Source organism: Panthera uncia, chromosome D4, assembly GCF_023721935.1.
Source record: "Panthera uncia isolate 11264 chromosome D4, Puncia_PCG_1.0, whole genome shotgun sequence".
Lineage (NCBI taxonomy): Eukaryota > Metazoa > Chordata > Mammalia > Carnivora > Felidae > Panthera > Panthera uncia.
In genome coordinates, this window is record NC_064807.1 from 12,885,584 (window position 1) to 12,902,956 (window position 17,373).

The window sequence follows — 17,373 nt, forward strand, 5'->3', positions numbered from 1 at the left end:
TGAGATTCATGACTCAAGGAAGTTTAAGGGCAACTGATTTATTCTCAGACCAAATAAATGTTTGCTGAAAGGGAAACAGCCAATGTGGGGCTCAGTAAAAATGTAAGCCTTTCTAGAGCAATTGCATCCGAGGGAGGCTGGTTGCTTGTTTTCGATTCACCCACATACCAAAGAGTGAAAAGGAATTATTTAATTCTTTGTATGTGTCCTCATAACTATTTCCATAACCAAAAGACTGGTTCAGAGGGTTAAAAAAATTTGAAGGCTAGAGGTTCTGTCCATGTGTTTACTTGATTTCACATAATGAGAAAATCTGGAGCTCATAACAACAACTAAACAGGAGAACCACATAGTGTTGGGGGGGCCAAGAACATTAGATCATTTTCCTTAAAGATTTTATTCTTCTTAAAAATCAGTGACACAAGTAGGGATCTGAAGATTTGAGGGTCAATATTTATTTATCTCCCTTCAAATCCAGATTCTGATCTAGTAGTAGCCTGTATTAAAGAGTCCGTAATACTATCCGGCTAATAATTGCATGTCTAATTTGGGTTGTACTTGGCGTAATCACTTTGTGCAGAAGAAACCAGACTAAATAAGATGTCATCACAGCATGTGCTTCTGGACAGAAAAGCAGAGGGCGGGTCGCCAGTCATTTTGGCCAGTCTAGTTTGGTACAAGGAGGAACTAAGGTCATAGGGATTTAAAAAGTCATAATTTTAACACCTGTCAAAATCCAACATAATATAATGAACTCTTTCAGTGGAACTCTTGGATATTAAAAAATCCTGGTTATATCTCAAGGTGATAGAAAAGGTCCAAGCCTCTTAAGAAAGCTCCATATGCCTGTTTATATACTATATATAAACATGTCTGTGTAAATGCATATATATATATATATATATATATATATATATATATATATAAGCAGCATATACTATAGAAGTCTTTATGTGGTTTATTTGCTTTCCATTTTAGTCTATTGTATCATTTTTATAGCTCTGTATATAAGAAAAATATTCATGGTATGCCTGCAACTGATGGCTTTGGGTTGATACCAGATTTGCAGTCAATTCTAAGGTTATTTACGATTTGAAACTTCCTTAAAAAGTACTTTGGAACATTTCCATAAAAAAGATACCAGCCCTTGGAAAATCTCCAATTAAATTTATGCTGAGCTCAGATTAAATGGCAAAACTCTAGGTATGAAAATATCCACGTGTGATCAGGTCTTCATATACAAAATGGTCATGTGATGAGTAGTGTGAAGAATTTCCAGGTACATCTTGGAGATGTTCAGAAGACATGGCAGAGTCATGCAAATGATGACAGCCACACAGCAGCATGGCACATGACACTAATGGCGAGAATACAACAGTATACCATATGGCAATTTTAGGTGAGTTCTGCCCACTATTTTTGTTTTCCTTTGAGTTCACTATCACATATTCAGTGAGTGGCTTCCTTGACGATGGGTGAGGTACAAAATAAATTAAAAAATATAAAGTTATTTAATTACATTCATCCTGAGCTTGCTTGACTATACTCGAATGCCCACTGCATATAATAAACCACTTGACACTTGTGTTTAGCCTCAATTCTTCTTTCATTTTGATTGCAATACAAAAAGGCATTTCTTTTCCCTTTATTTGCTTCAAAAAAGATAAACAGTTGTGGCACCAGAAGTGAATATATAAGAGACAGGCGAACTATGACTGTTACCTTGTGTTTTCTTTATAATGATCAATTACAGAAGTGTTGGCATGAGAAGGAGTTGGGACGTTAGGTAGAACTGCTTGCTGCCGGCTTATACTGAATAAAAAGGATGCTCTTCATCAGTCACCAGTGATGGAGCCAATGTGAAAAGAAAACAGAATTGAAGTTTAGAATATCTCATTTGTATGCTGGCTACTTTATTTTATCTTAGTTTGCAACTTAGCCCTGTATCCTAAAACTCTTGATCATGGTCAGAATTGGAAAGATGCCTCCTGGCATGGAGAATGCTTGAAGCCCCTTCATTCCCAGAGCTCATGGCTTTCAGAAGTGACTACTGACACACATTCATCTCAACCCTGCTCCTCCCTCTGTCCCCTCCCTGCCCATCAAGTGGGAGCATGACTTAAAGCCCCTGTGTTTGGCGCTGGGCCAGACCAAAGGCTTTCTCGATCGGTGGCCCCGAAGTCACCTTTGAGTTAACACCTCCCGAGGCATTGCTTGTTTTGCTCAGCTAAGAATAAAGCAGGGATGTGTCAAGGAAGGGGAACAGGTAGAGTTCGGGGAGGATTTTAGGGCTGGATTCTTGAGCCTCCTGCAATGCGTATTAGGAAGGTTTAGTTGTGCTTGCTTTCAAAGCTGTGGAAGGCGGACGTTCTGGACAGTCTCCTCATGGACAGGCTGTCCCCTCGTCCCTCTGGCTTGGAGGACTTACTCCTCTGGAAGGGATTGCGCAGGCTTGCTGTGTTCCGCTGCCTGTCGAGTTTGTCACTGATGGAGAAGCTCTTCCTGGTGTGTGCATATGGCGCGCTTGGCTCCTCTGCTGAGTAGCTGTTGGCGCGCTCTATCTTGGGAACTGTGATGTTATTGGACACGGTTCTGTCTGAGTTATCACCCTCCTGGGAAGGTATCGCGATGGTGGCTCTCCGGCCTCTGGCCTCGTTCTCCTCACTGTCAGAGCTGGGGTGGCTCAGTTCTGCTTCTCGCTCAGGATGGCAGCAAGATGAATCCTCTACTTTGCCTCCAAGACCTCCGGGGAAGGTGGCCCTGTCAGCAATCGCTTGAGGGGCATTGACACATCTTGTGTCAATACAGTCTGTAATACTTGTGTATTCCGCTGTTTTCATGGGTACCCCGAAGTTGGCATAATAGCTCCTCGAAGGAGAAAACATAAAGCTATGAGATTTCACCATGGGGGCCTCTTCTAGAAGAAAGGGTGTGGTGGCTATGTAGCGGCTACTTTTGGAACGCTCGATGCTCTGGTACATTGGAGGGTCAGTGTCCCAGGGGTTTTGGCATTCTGGGAGGTGGGTATAGTCTGAAGAAAAAGATCTAGTGTCCATGGAGGTGATGTCCTCAAAATCAATGCTCCGGCTCGAAGGTCTGTCTGTGGGTGCAAGGGTTGCATAGGCACTGGTTGAAGGAGCCGTGGAAGGTGCCGTAGCCGAAAAGCTTGGCTCGCCTAGCCCGAGGATGTTCATGGAATTGTCCAGAGGGTCTATATCACAGTGGAGTTCATCCATGGCAGAGACATAGATGTCTATACACGAGGATGGTCTTCTGGAGTCTGGAACAATGGCCAAGGTGTTTGCAGGGGCTGCAGGAGCTTTGGGTTCTTTTGCTACAGAGTGGGAACTAGTAGCCCGGTGGAGGCTCAGGGACCTTTCTTTAAAAAGACTTTCCAACTTTTCTATACCACCTTTGTCTTTCATATTGACTGAATAGAAAGAATGGCTTCGCATACGGGGCATTAGGGTTGGAGAAGTTGGGGACATGGTCTCCTCACCTGCAGGGTCGATACTCTCTTGGAGCTTGAAGGTATTTCCTTCCTGGCTGTTGAAGCTGCTTTGGCGCACGATGTAGGCGGCATCCGTACAGTCCGACGAGGTCCGGGAGCGGATTTTGTTGGACTCAGCCCGCTCCAGACCTGTCAGGCGCTCCAGGGCCGTGGCCATGCGCCCAATGAGGTCCTCAAGCTGCGCCAGCCGGATGTCCACGGTCTGGAGTGAGGCCTTCATGCAGTGCTCTCTCTCGTTGACTTCCTCCAGCCGCATGGACATGTTCTCCACCCTGGGCAAGAAACAGAATGAGGGTCACTCAAGGCCGGGTTCCTCTCTAGAGAATCTAAATCTTTTTGAGCTGGAAGAGGTTTTAGAGATGATCTAAGCTAGTGGTATTTATCTAGCAAACCCCTTTTCCCTCAGTAAAATTTAACGCACGATCCCAATAAACACCAAAGCTGAGCAGTTCTTATTGGAGTGGAGTGGGGCCAAAGCGCCTCATGACTTAGTTGTGACTTGGGGCAGGGTTTAATAACCTAAGCAAGGTTTAGGGCGTTGGCTTAGTCAGCACCGAAATGAGAATGGTGCGTCTTGATGACTTTGCTCAGAACCATGCAATACGGTTTGAGAATGCAGCTATTCTCACTGCAGAGCACGCCTAAGGCTTATAGCATGGACTGGGATTATTTTTATTTTGCATTACAAACGATTTTTAACATCTATTTATTTTTGAGAGAGAGAGAGAGAAAGAGAGCACGAGCGGGGGAAGGGCAGAGAGAGGGAGGGAGACCCAATCTGAAGCAGGCTCCAGGCTCTGAGCTGTCAGCACAGAGCCTGACATGGGGCTCAAACCCACAAACTGAGATCATGACCTGAGCCAAAGTCGGACGCTTAACTGACTGAACCACCCAGGCACCCCTTATTTTGCATTTATATGATAATCTCTTCTTGTCGTTGCTGTTCACAATAATCTTTTCAAAATTTAGGGCCTCCATAGGAATTGATACGGTCCTGTCACTGAGGCACCTGGCGTTGATCTAACCCAATCCTTTCTTTAATAAAGGGAAAGCAAACATCAAGAAATTTAACAAAGATTATGTAATTTGTAGTAAACCTGGAGCATCTATCCGTAAGTCAATTACCCAACTCCTCTCTCTCTCTCTCCGTGTCTCTCTGGAGAGCTGATCATAGATATCTTATATTACAGTTATTTCTAGATGTCTTGACCTTCCCCACTGGAAATTCCTAAGGGCATGATCTGTCTCATATTCCTTTTTCCATTCCTGGGCTGCCAGGTGTCAATAAAGGTTCACTGAGTCAATCGTGGTTATGAACTCGATTTCGTTTGTTTAATAGGCTGCCTGGACATTTTTTTACAAAGACAGAGGCCACGTATTTAAAATAAAATTGTGCCATATTTTTCTGGGATTGACGGGAAAAGGGCAAACCAGAGCCAAGCTTTGGTTTGAGCTCCAACTTTCACTTGTAAATGCCCAAAGGCAAAACTTTTGGAGACTCAAAATGAGATCCACTCACAACTTTTCTGGAGAGGATAAAGATAAAGATACTTTTCCAAAACTCCCAATGTGCACAGTAAACCACGCGACCGCTGACCCTTAAAGAAACATGTCTGCATGTATAAGATGTGCTTTACAGACAATGGTGGCAATTGGAGCTGGGTCCCCCCAGCTGTTGTGATGGTGGCGAAGGGGGATGGGGATGGTAGCAGGGGTGGCATGTTACTAGTAGTGACACCTCAATCAGAGAAGAATACATTTCAGTGCCATGAGGTACAAGAGGCACGTGGCTTCCCTTTCTGAGGATCTGTAGGCTTGCAAAACCAACCAACCGACGAACCAGTCAAACAAACAAACAAACAAAACCCTCTTCTGGCCAGAGTGGGGGTGTGTGTGATTCTCCTGCCTTGGGTCACATCTCTGCCTCTTTCAGCAACAGCTGGCCCCACTCCAACTCACCTCACCCATTCTGCTCTCTTATCTTTCAGGTTGCCTTCACCCAGCCCAAGGCTCTGGACTGCCCCCCTGAGCCCTGCTTTAGAGACATCCTCCTGATGCTCCATACCCAACCCAGCACTTCCCGGGGCCCAGGAACAGTCTGCCACCATGCTCAGGTGTCTGCCTTAAAAGACTTGAAAATCTAGCGATTGTGAAGCTGGCAAACTCAATGCTAATCACTCAGTTAACACAGCTGATTCAGAAGGAAACTACCACTTTACCCTGTATCACTTCATTTTGTGATATAAACACAGCTTGAAAAACAAACTTACTTACAATAACAAGTTTGTGTGTCTTATAGACTTCCAATTCACTTGGTCACCATCTAGCCTATGCAGTTTGGTTTTGCAAGTACTGCGATTTCCTGTTTTGCAATGCAATAAGCTTTGAGCCAGTGGATAAAATACTTCCTCATTAAAGTCAGGAGCAGGAGACATGCACTTTTTTGGTAGAACGGGACTTTCCATTTTGGATACTCTAGGTACTGGAGTGTTTTAGTGTTGGCAGAGTAACAAAAGACAGGACCGTTTCCCTCCTCCTCCTTGTTTCCCTGGAGCCTGGTATATACAACAAGGCGGGTATGGAAAGAGATAAAGATGCTCTTTTAGCCTAACTGCTTGGGATCACTGGGCTGAGCCCTGTGAAGGGCCTCCCTGCCCTGTGGGGAGCTCCCTCCCTGTATCCCACCTCTCTTCAGCCCGAGGATCCAACACTGCAGAGAGAAGTATCAGATAAGAGGCAGAGCTAAGGCACCATGAAGCAATGGAAGAGTCAGGAGCTGGCTGTGGACAGTAAACCGGACACAGAAACTAAGGAGCCCAAGGGGATGGGAAGAAGAGAGGTGGTAGGAGGAAGGGGGAAGAAGGCAAGCAGAGAGGTGCCTGGGGAAACCTCGAGAGTCAAGAAAAAGAAGCATGGCCCCAGGAATGGAATAGTTGGAGGTAGTGAGGAAGACAGCTAGAACAGGGCCAAGGAGCTATTCTTCACCAAAGTTCTCCTTGGTAGGCTCTCCTGTGGGCTCTGAGGTGTTTTGGAATGTAGTACTTGGTGGGGGGGGGTGGGGAGAATGGACGGTTTCATCCATTTTCTTCCAGATTTCTGGATGTGTTTAACCACATAACTGTATGATCATTTAAGTCATGAATATAACTGTAGGGGTGGAGTGTAGGAGTTATAAAAGAATAAAAGATCTTAGAGTTAAACTCCTATATGTTTGTTCCATAAACAGAGTGCTTCCCTTAATCTTAAAAAACAAATTTTTTTTTTTTTGAAAAGCAATTGTAAATGGGTGTGCATCATAGGTATAAATACGTTTGAGGACCAAGCCAAGAGTTTTGGGTCATGATTGTAGTCACTAGTTGCTGACCCTGGTCAAACCACTCAGGAGAGAAAAAGGAGGTAACAATGGTAAGAATTTATGGATCAAGAGGAACGCTTAAGACAGACACAGGAAGTGATGAAGCAAGAGAAAAAAGTTGGGGAAGGAAGATGCTGTGTGGGGAGAACATTTTATTTTTCTTTCCTTCTTTTGCGTCGCTGGGCCTTTCATGGCTTCTTCAGAGTAACTTGGGAGGCAAGCACATTAGCAACACGATGTGGTCCTGGAAAGATGTGAGGTCACTCCTGCCTCTGGATGCCCAAGAAAGTGACAGCCAGGATCCCACCAGAGGAAATTCCTAACTCGATAGGTTGGGGGAAATCCCAGCTAAGAGGACAACTAGCCTCTAACGGCCAGTATGATGAAGAAAAGAAAGGACATTCCAAAGAAGATCCTAATGGCGCAGAAAATTTCAGCCTCAATACGCAATTTCTTAAGAACTGTTATTTTCTACAAATTCATTTTCTTTCCTGATAACCTCAAAATGTGGCTAAAGGAAAAGTAGTGAAAGGAAAAAAGAGGCTTGGCAGGCCATGCCTGTTTTAAATCTCAAATATTCCCTGGATAGCTAGCAGCAGGATGGCTATAGGACGGAGGGCAAAAGCAATCCCATTATCACAGGAACCAATCACAGGGCCTCTTGTCGGGGAAAGGGCAGACTTGTACAGGGTTTCAAATGCAAGGGGATGACACAGAACAGATAAAGTGAACTCTTGCTTATCCACAGACTGACATCTAATTTGTGACTTATTTAAGTCTTTTAGAGTCACCTCCCCTTCCTTTGGTCCAATTATCCTTCTCATCATCCTGGGAAGAAAAAAGGGGAGAAATTAAAATCCAGCTCAATCATGGAGATACCAAAGATCAGCACTGGAAAAAGATAGGGCTGGGAGGTGAGTGAGACTCATCTTTTTTGGCTTACCCTGTTTTTTGATTATTCATATATCCTAAGTTATTCTTGTCTTCCTTTGTTATGAAAATCAGAAGTGGAATACACTATTCATAGTCACATGACTATTCCTGTTTTTGGATCTAGGCGAAGTGACGAAAGGGCACAAACCCTTTGGTTGGGGAAAGATAAAGTTAGATAAATGACACCAGCGACCATGTATATTCTAGTTTGCTTCAACTGTTACTGGAGAGAAATTCAAATGCAACTTCTTCTGACAAGTGGAACTTGAGGGAGGGGAGGAAGGCATTGGGGAGGATGATCTGGAAGCTGGAAGTCAGGGGTCGGAGAACTCAATGCCTATGGCATTGTATGAGGACAGAAGCTGGGACTCAGTGGCAGCAGAGAGCATGCCCAGTCCAGGGCATTCAGCATGGATTTTCACAATCACTGTAAGCCTTACCCAACAACCCTCTGCGTGCAGGTGTGTACAAGTCACCAGTTTGTAAGCCCTGCTTTAAATGAGTGAAAGGAACCAGAAAAAAAAAAAAGTTCCAGCTGTGATCACCAGAAAACGTAGGTAACTCTTAAGAACCAAGGGGAAATTAACAAGAAAAGCCAGGATACTGGAGATGGCAAAATGTTTTTCTGATATTAAAAGTTCCCAAATTCTAGGAATTATGAAAGCTTGACATAAATTCTAGGCAGTACTTATGGAATAGCTCAGGAGTATGTAATTAAGCAGATGTTTTGAGTACTTTGAAAAGATAGGGCTCATTTACAGGAGACTTTATGGGCTCAATATTAATCTTGTCTTGATAATCTAGACCAATACAGTAACACAGATGCATAATGTTAGTGATGGGGTATGTTGTGATTTTAGCAGGGAGGTTGACATGCTGGGCTGACTGGAGAAATGTGGGTACCTGGCTGGTTTTTAACCAAACGAAAGATGGGTCAATATTGTGAAACATGGTATTTTTGGAGTCTTGGTTCTTTCTGTCTTGGTTTACCTGATGTGTGCTGGCCGGCATCTGATGAGCTATACTGAAGGCATAGCAAGTACATTTATCAAGCCAACAATGAGATAAAATGAATAGAATTATATATATATTACGTGTATATACATGTATATACATGTGTATATATTATATATATATGGAAAAACAAGGTTTATTTTTTCAGGAATCAGTTCCTATGAGGTGTTAATTTTCAGAATCGGTTCCCGTAAAGGTGTTAATGATCTCCTGAATATTGTATTGCTCTCTTTAGATACCATTTGGGTACAAAAATATGACTTCAGAATGATCCATTTAAATTGACAATTATGGAAGGATCTTTGTATTTCTAAAAAAATTCATGCAAGTAAAACTTATATAAGTAAGTTATAGTTTACAGGCAGTGGCAGGGTGAGTGGTATGGGGCTCAGAACATGAAGAAACCCTTTCCCCAAGTCTTTGATCCCAGCAGAACTAGCTCTGAGTTTTTCTGATTTCAAATCTCTGTATTGGGGCTGTCGAACATAACAGGAGAATTATATAATATCCTATATAGTTAACAGAATGTATGTAGTTAATTTATATAAATTAAACATATGTACCTATCTGAATGTGTGTATATTATCTTCTTATTTTTATATATTATCTATAGATAATAGATTATTTATTATCTATTATCTATCTATCTATTGAATGTAAATAGGACAGGAGATTTCACCTGCCACTCCACTCAGAAACGATATGTCCCAGGGAATGTGTGAGACGGGTAATACAGATCCTCTATTTCCTTGGTTGATATCTGTTCTCTCATGTTTGTAGTGTTTCTGTTGTGCTGAGCGCAATTCTAGTGTTAAAGATTTATTCTCCGGTACACTTACAAATGCAAAACAGCCACTGCCACCGCCACCACCACCAAAAACCAAACCCCAAACAAACACAGACAGAAGCAACAGAAGGAGAATGAGGCCTGGGCTTAGATTCACTTCTCTGGCACCTGGGCGTGGTCATGAGGTTGTCCTGGTCCTCCAGGCCCCCCTTATTCCAGAAGGCCAGCTAATGCCTAAGACACAGGGAGGGGGTGCCTATGATCTGTCCTGGATTTCTGGGGATTGCTCACCTCGGTCATCGTCCTTGAGGGCTGGGCTTTGAAGCCACTCAGAGAGGAACAGGGTCTTGGGGAAGGAGTCTCCTGGAAATGCTTATAGCTGTGGGGTGAGGGGCTCAGGTGAAGGTGCTGTATAGTTCCTTCCTATTTTCATTGAAAGGAATTGGTGACATGGTTCCCAACATGTTCACATGTGCTGGCATCTGTACCCCTCATTCTAGTTCCCCAGAGAGGCAAAAGCTTCCTTGCATCTTAACCCTCCTTCCTCCTACCTTTCTGTGCCCCCAGGTCTGTGGCTTTTTGAGTTCAAAAAGCATTTCAAAATCTCCTCTACATACGCTTTGGAAATATGTTTGAGTAATGGGGAACGTGTCCCCACAGCACAATTTTCTGGAAACCACGTGGCTATATGTCCATCAATAAAGTGTTTTCAAGGCCTTTGAATGACAGAGATTTCTAGATTTGCAGGTCCTTCCTCTGTTTGCCAGCATATCACTTCACATCATATCATCACAAAATGCTCTATTTTGCAATGACAGATGAGCATAAAATATGCTCACAGCTTTAAGCTTTGCTAATATTGGCTGAGTACCAATGGATACAATCACTCAGTGGCATGTGTATATATACCTACTTAGGTAGACTGCATTCTTTAAAGACATGAAGAGCCAGAAACAGAAAAATGCCACTTATGTAATTTCCACAGAGCCACTAGAGATTGTATGAAGTGGGTAAGCAGACAGAATGTCATTTCTTGAAAACTTGAGGTCACTGACTCATATCTTAGAAGTCTGAATCATATCAACTAAAATCATCAATATATTATGCCCTTTCCCACTATTTATAATAGTTGCATCTTCATATTTCAATGCTTACAATCTAAAGTTACACCATACTTCGTAACAGTCTGCACGTTCTTTATAACAGTGGCTCCCAAATGCTGTGTTTTTAAGTTTATTTATTTACTGAGAGAGAGAGAGAGAGACAGTGAGAGAGAGAGAATGAGCAGGGGAGGGGGAGAGAGAGGAGAGAGAGAATCCCATGCAGGCTCCATGCTGTCAGTGTGGAGCTCGATGTGGGGCTTGATCTCACAAACCATGAGATCATGACCTGAGCTGAAAATCAAGAGTCAGATGCTTCACCGACTGAGTCACCCAGAGGCCCACCCCAAATTCTGGGTTTTGAACGTGCTAGCCCAGAATGAAGTCTTTATTAGTCCACAGCAAAATGAGAAAAAGAAGGAACTATAAATTCATTTGTATGAAGCTAGGTTTATTAAACTTCACGGACTCTCCTCTTTGTATTTGGGGATTTTTTTTTTCTTTATAGTCTTACTGGTCCACAAAACTGGTCAGTGAGATCTAAAAGTATATCACCCCTGGGTAGAAGAATCTGCTTTTACTCCTTTGCTTTTATCTTGTTCTATAAAAAGAATAAAACAAAAATAATTCTGGAAAAAAAAAAAAACTCATCCATTATTGTAACTAATTGGCAGATCTCTCATTGCCGTTGATTCGGAAGGTGCTGAATACCCTTATGTGCCAGATGCCAGGACTGTTCTCCTTCTCCCCAAAAGATGCCCACTGATCTACATGAAACATCAACCTGCTGGAAGCCCTCGAGTTGGCCTGGGTCTCACTTGGTTTGCATCTGGGCTGGAACGTTCCAATTTCTGGTCTGAGCCAACAAGCCCTGCCCTGTACTAGCCTCAACAATCTCGTCTCCAGGAGGGAGGGTGCTACTGCCCCCTGGGGAAGTCCAGGAAGGGTCTGGAAGTCTGGAAGTTTGCTCTGTAGTTGCTTCCGACAATGTTCCACCCTCTCGTAAGCTTGACGATTTCTTGGACAATACAAATAAACACAAAGGGGTCTGTTTTGGGGGCTGGGCAAGCAAACACAGTGGATAAGTCACAGCATGACACAAAGCATCCCCAAGAGGCATGTGCCCATGAAACAGACCTTTCTGAAGTCACACGTATCCTCTCATCATTGGACGAGTTGAATCGATCATCCTTTTCTCTGAAATACTCCTCTATGCACTGCTCTTCGAAATCATGTACTTTCTTGAGCTCATCATCAGTTATGAACAGTTCTGTGGAAAAAAGTGACAACAGGAGGATCAGCAATGACATCTAATCTGCGGGCCTAATGACTACTCTTCATTTCATCAAGGTTAAGAAAAGGACACTAGATTCTTCACTAAGTCTCAGGCTAAAGCCAAATCCAATCAGGCGACTCATATCATTGTCCTGTTTCTGTGCATTAGAGCCACGATGGAGCCCTAAAGTTCACCTGGGTATATCTGGTTTACTGCAGTGGCTGGTTAGAATTATACCCATTGTGAGGTTCAGAAAGTAGCTAAATCAAAGAAAATGGAGCTATGCAGGGAATGGAGGTTACTTACAAGTTCAGTTACTGGTCTGAGGAGTGTGGCAGACAAAGAATGTTCACTGGTCTTACTACAAGCCCATGGCAACCCCATTCCCTCTTTCCATCTGCCCACAACTGAGGCTGGAAAGCCAAACCCATACATTTCTCTGCTGGAGGGAGGGGTAGTGGATTGGGAAGAGGTTCCACTTTCCTGAGAAACTTTTCAGGTGTAGCTCCTTCTTTCTATATTTTCTCACCTTCCCTCCTCTTCCTGCCTTGAACATGAATGTGATGGCTGGAAGTACAGCAGCTATTTTGTAACCATGAGATAAGACAGGGCAAGAAGGAGTTGCTGAACTTAAAAGACAAGACTTGGGGTCTTTGACTTCAGGGAGCTATTGCTGAGTGATGAGCTATTACCTCTTCGCTTTGAGTTATGTCAGAAAAATAAAGCTTTATTGATTTGTGTTGTTAGCCTGGTTCTCTGTTAATATCAGGTAGGCTGATTCATAACTGATACAGCTGTATAAAGAGCTCAGTGGAAATTTGAACTGTTTCCCTCTAAGCTTTCTATGTGCCTAAATTTGTGTTTCTGGTAGAAATAGTGAATTCTGGAATTTTCACTTCCCTTCAACTCTGTAATTTTAATGTCTAGAAAGGAGTTGGGCATTGTTTTGTCAGAGAAGTTGTTAAAAGCTCCAGACTTAGAGAGAGTCAGTTGATGAGGTGGCTTTGGTTTAAACTTTAGAGCACTAACTAGTGTCACTGAGAGGTAATTCCTGGGTCACAATCCTAGAGGCTCTGGCTCAGTAGATTTAGTATAGGTAGTCTAATTGACACACTTTGAGAAACCACAGAAACTTGCTTGAATGGGGCTGGATTCCCAATAGTAATTAACTCTGGGTCGTACTAAGGGGGCATTTAGGAAATCTGCAGGAGCTATTATATTCAATGTATGGAGGCCGGAAGTACTAAATTTTCTGCCATGTGTGGGACAATCCCATACACTGAAGAATTATTCTACCCCAAAGCCAACAGAACCTCCTTCTAGAAACACTGGGTAGTAGGTGGATGGTGAGGGGTTTTCTGTTATTCCTTTGATTAATAGAAAGCAGAGCAAACGGCCATAACCTCTAAGGCCTGGGGAATGTTTAAGCCCTGAAAAAAAAAAAAAAAAAGATAGGTCCAGAAATGATAATGAAAAAAATCAGACTTAGTCAACTACAACCCAACTGAACCCATGTAATGATTCTTACATTATACCTAATGTAGCATTGGGAGCATATCACTATGGTGCATATATTTTGTGGTGGGACCTCTGGCCAGTAAGAAGCTTAGAATCTATGGAGGTGCTAGAACAGCCCTGCCAGAGACTGGTTTTGTTCACTAAGAAAGATGGGAGGCTAAGATTGCTCCATTTCAGCCTCTAGTGTCCTCACACAGCACTGTTTCCCATAGAAACAGACCCTCCCACGCCTTCCCAAGTGTTCAGAGCTGCCCACAGTCTGCTGGACGCAGAAGGAACCAGGTGGGCACATGGTCCTACATGACCGTCTGCAGGATGTAGTAGGAGTTCCTGCTTTGAGGCTGCCCAGGGCTGTCCCCCGAAGCTTACTCAAGCCATAGTCCCTCTCATCTGGGTCGCTCTCATGTTTTCTCCATCGGCAACACAGATGCTGGAATATCATGGTCATGTGGCTAAAGATGATCAGAGGTGGGGGCAGAACTGGCCTCTCATGGAAGGTCATGATGAGCTGATACCTCTGAAACTTCCACACTTGGTTGGATATTGACTTCACCTCAAAAAATGTATTGCTGAAATAGAGATGGGAGAGAATCAAGAGAGAAACCCCACTCCTTTCTGAAGCCCCAGTGCCTGCCCCCCCCCACCCCCCTGCTTCTCCCTCCACCCCATGTCCTCTAGGGAAGGACCCACTTACTTAAAGACGGCGATGAGCAGGTTGACCAGCAGGATGTTCGCCACTAACAGGTAGCAGGCCATGATGGCCGGTACAATCCAGGCTCCTGTCTTGCAGGGAGGCAGCTGGATTATTTTGCCATCCTCCCGTGTCTCATTCTGTCCACAGGGAGCTAAAGAAAGCAGCACAGGCAAGAAATGAGAAGCCGTGGCTATGTGATTTAAAAAAAAAAAGACTGATTTGAATGAGAGAAGTTTTTTTGTTTTTGTTTTGTTTTTTTTTTTTTTAGATGGAGGAAAAATACAGCCATCTCAAAACAAACAGAAAAAAAATAAAAGAACTCTAAAAAAGCCAAAAGAGAGAAATGAAAGCGTGGTGAATATCTCAAGGGATACCAGACAGAAGCTGCTTCTGCCATCTCTCAAGTTGTCACGGGACCTGAAAGAGGTGACGCACCCCTGCTCGCCCACTCTGGCCCTTGCCCCCGACGGACACTTAGTAAAGGGCACTTGCTGTCGTGAGGAAGCCTGGGGAGGGCTTTTCTGGGGACTGGCCGGGGGGTGCAGAGTCTCACTGCCCCATCAAGTTACTTCCAAAATGTGCTGTGCAGGCTGCCGCCTACAGCTGTAACAACAGCAGCAGAAGGGCTATTGATTGGGAATTAACACACGGGTGGCAGTTAATCGCTGCAGGCAACAACTCCGGGGCTCTGAGCTAAGGATCTGCAGTCTCAGTGTGGTAGGAATAAAACAGGGCAGAGACGTGGGAAGTATTTCCTGGGCTGGTCGCTCAGTGCTTCTGATGGATGGTATTTCACCCAGGGTGGGGGTGGGAGGGCTGATGACAGGTGATGGGCTGGGACTCTGGAGCTCTTAGCTCCCTACTTTCTTCCAGGAGCATTTCCTTTCCAAAAATGTGCTTTTCAGGGCCCAGGGCACAGAACCCAACTGCACTGAATAAATGGGCAAATGGACAAAAAGTTGTGGAGTTGGGGGTGATGGGGAAGGTGACGTGTGGGGTTGGATGAGAGTGAGTAACGTGCTAATGAAGCCTGCTTGGGGTTTCCAGGTAAATTCAGGGGAAAAGCAAATCCCTGACAGAGCTCCTTAGTGCTGCACAGACAACATGGCCTGGGAGTGAGACCATGCCCTTAGGTGCCAAGGGGTAGGGGAGGTCCCCCTCCCTCTTTAGCTGCCATATGTTGGCTTTAGAACAGGGTCTATCTGGGGGCGCCTGGGTGGCTTAGTCAGTTAAGCATCAGACTGTTGATTTCAACTCAGGTCATGATCTCACAGTTCATGAGATCAAGCCCTGATTCGGGCTCTGAGCTGACAGCAGGGAGCCTGCTTGGGATTCTCTCTCTCTCTCTCTCTCTCTCTCTCTCTCTCTTCTCTGTCCCTCCTGTGCACATGCACTCTTTCTCTGTCTTGAAATAAATAAATAAACATTAAAAAAAAAAAAAAGAACACAGTCTATTTGTAAAGAGGGGCAGGGCGTGCAGTAGTCTCCGTTGCCACAGGCAGCTTCTGAAGATCTGCCAGGAAGGTTTGCAAAGTTGACCCAGAATCTCAGCTGGAGTATCTGGCAAGGGGAGTCCTTTTCCTTCTCAAGAGCTACCGTTGCTACACTGTGTGCTCCATAGTGGTTCTCAACCCTGGCTGCACAGAGGAGCTTTAAAATACGCCAGTGCCCTGCTCCACCCCAGACACTTGAATCTGAATCTCTGAGGGGGGGTCCAGGTGTTGATATTTCTTATAAAGTTTCCCAGGAAATTCTCCAGTGCCCCTAAAGTGAGTCCAATGAGCTAGAATTAGGCTAGAAAGATTATATGATTTTTGACATGCCATCAAGTCCAAAATGCATGCTCTTAGCCTAAGAGGGTTTTACTAATGTTGAGACACCAAGACCCTGTTTTTAGGGCTGGAAAAGATGGCCAAAGTGCTTCATTCAGATCTGCCTGCAAGGTGATCGTGTGTGGGAGTCAGGTGTGTTCAAAGAGCCGGCATCATTATTATTATTGGTAGTTGTGGCACTAACCACCCAAGAGAGCCCTGCAGAAGGTCCTGTTCATTTACTCCCTTGGGAGGAGAACCCAGTGATGGAGGCCCCCACTGGCTCCACGAAGAAGTCCAAATTCTGAGAGTGGCTGGCCCAGGGTCATCTCTTGCCACTTCCCGCCCTTCCCTCACAGCACAAACTGGCATGAGTCTCTTGCAGTTCCTAGAAATGTCATGCTTTCCCTTCCTGTCAGCCATGCTTCTTTTGCTTTCAGAAGGCCCCTCTGAAACCTCCCTCTCTGTCCCATGCTCCACCTGGGTGAATCCTGTTTGGTTTTCAATGTTCACTTGGCCTTCTGGAGCCCACCCCAGCTCACTTTCTGCCCCCTTTCCAGCCAGGACTGGGGTAGGTATTGACAGGGACTCTGCCTGGCCAAACTCCACTCAGCCTGGTCTGGGCTCTTCATCAGCTAGCCCCCGACCTCTGTACCTTCCAGGCTTGTCTCTTCATTGCCACTTTCAGCAAGAATCCCGCTGAGTCAGTTCAGCCAGAATTCCCACCCCTCAATATCTCATAACCGTCACTCTCTGATGAGTTTTCTCATCCTCCACCATCCCCCGGCTGATGTCTTGACCACCTAGCAGCCTGGTATGGCCAGAACCCCCTTAGCCTGGTATTTCCTGTTCGTGATTTTCCATCTTCTGACCCACACCCTGCTCCCAGCTATAGATTTCTAGTCTCCCTTGCTGCATTCAGAGTTGGGCACGATCTCTTTCCTATCACAAAACTGCATCGTAGTAGCCCTCCACTCCCTCGAATAAAGTCTTTCTTGCCATCTTCCTCAGGAAACGCTGACCCTAGTTCTTCATCTGGGATCCTCCAAAGTGAAGGGTGGTAGAGACTGGGGATATATATACGTGCGGGGAAGAGCACAGCGTGTGTCAGCCTCGGTGCTGGGCACTTCACACCGGCCACTGCATTTAAGCTTCCCCGCAGCTCCATAAAAAATGTATTCTCTTGCCTTCATGGTTGGGAAAACATGTGCCAAGGGGTGACATATCTTACCCAAGATCAAATAGCTAACAAGCCGTAATACCAGAACCCTTCAAACATTCATCCAAAAAATAGTGACTTCTTGTTACATGCCAGTGGACCTGCTACAGGAGAGGCAGTTACGGATGAAGCAGAAGTGAGTCCTGTCTTCTCTC

The 17,373-nt window shown here is 44.6% G+C and overlaps 1 protein-coding gene across 1 annotated transcript in view; it reads right to left on the reverse strand.

Annotated features, from left to right (window-relative positions):
- Positions 1–891: 891 nt before the first annotated feature.
- TRPM3 (transient receptor potential cation channel subfamily M member 3) overlaps positions 892–17,373 on the reverse strand; it is a 252,426-nt gene continuing 235,944 nt past the window's right edge. The window contains exons 23-26 of the mRNA XM_049632685.1: positions 14,189–14,339; positions 13,864–14,063; positions 11,838–11,970; positions 892–3,783 (exon numbers count right to left, since the gene is read on the reverse strand). Of these exons, the coding sequence (XP_049488642.1) occupies positions 2,331–3,783; positions 11,838–11,970; positions 13,864–14,063; positions 14,189–14,339 (1,937 nt within the window). The 3' untranslated portion in view covers positions 892–2,330. The remainder of the gene's footprint in view (positions 3,784–11,837; positions 11,971–13,863; positions 14,064–14,188; positions 14,340–17,373) is intronic.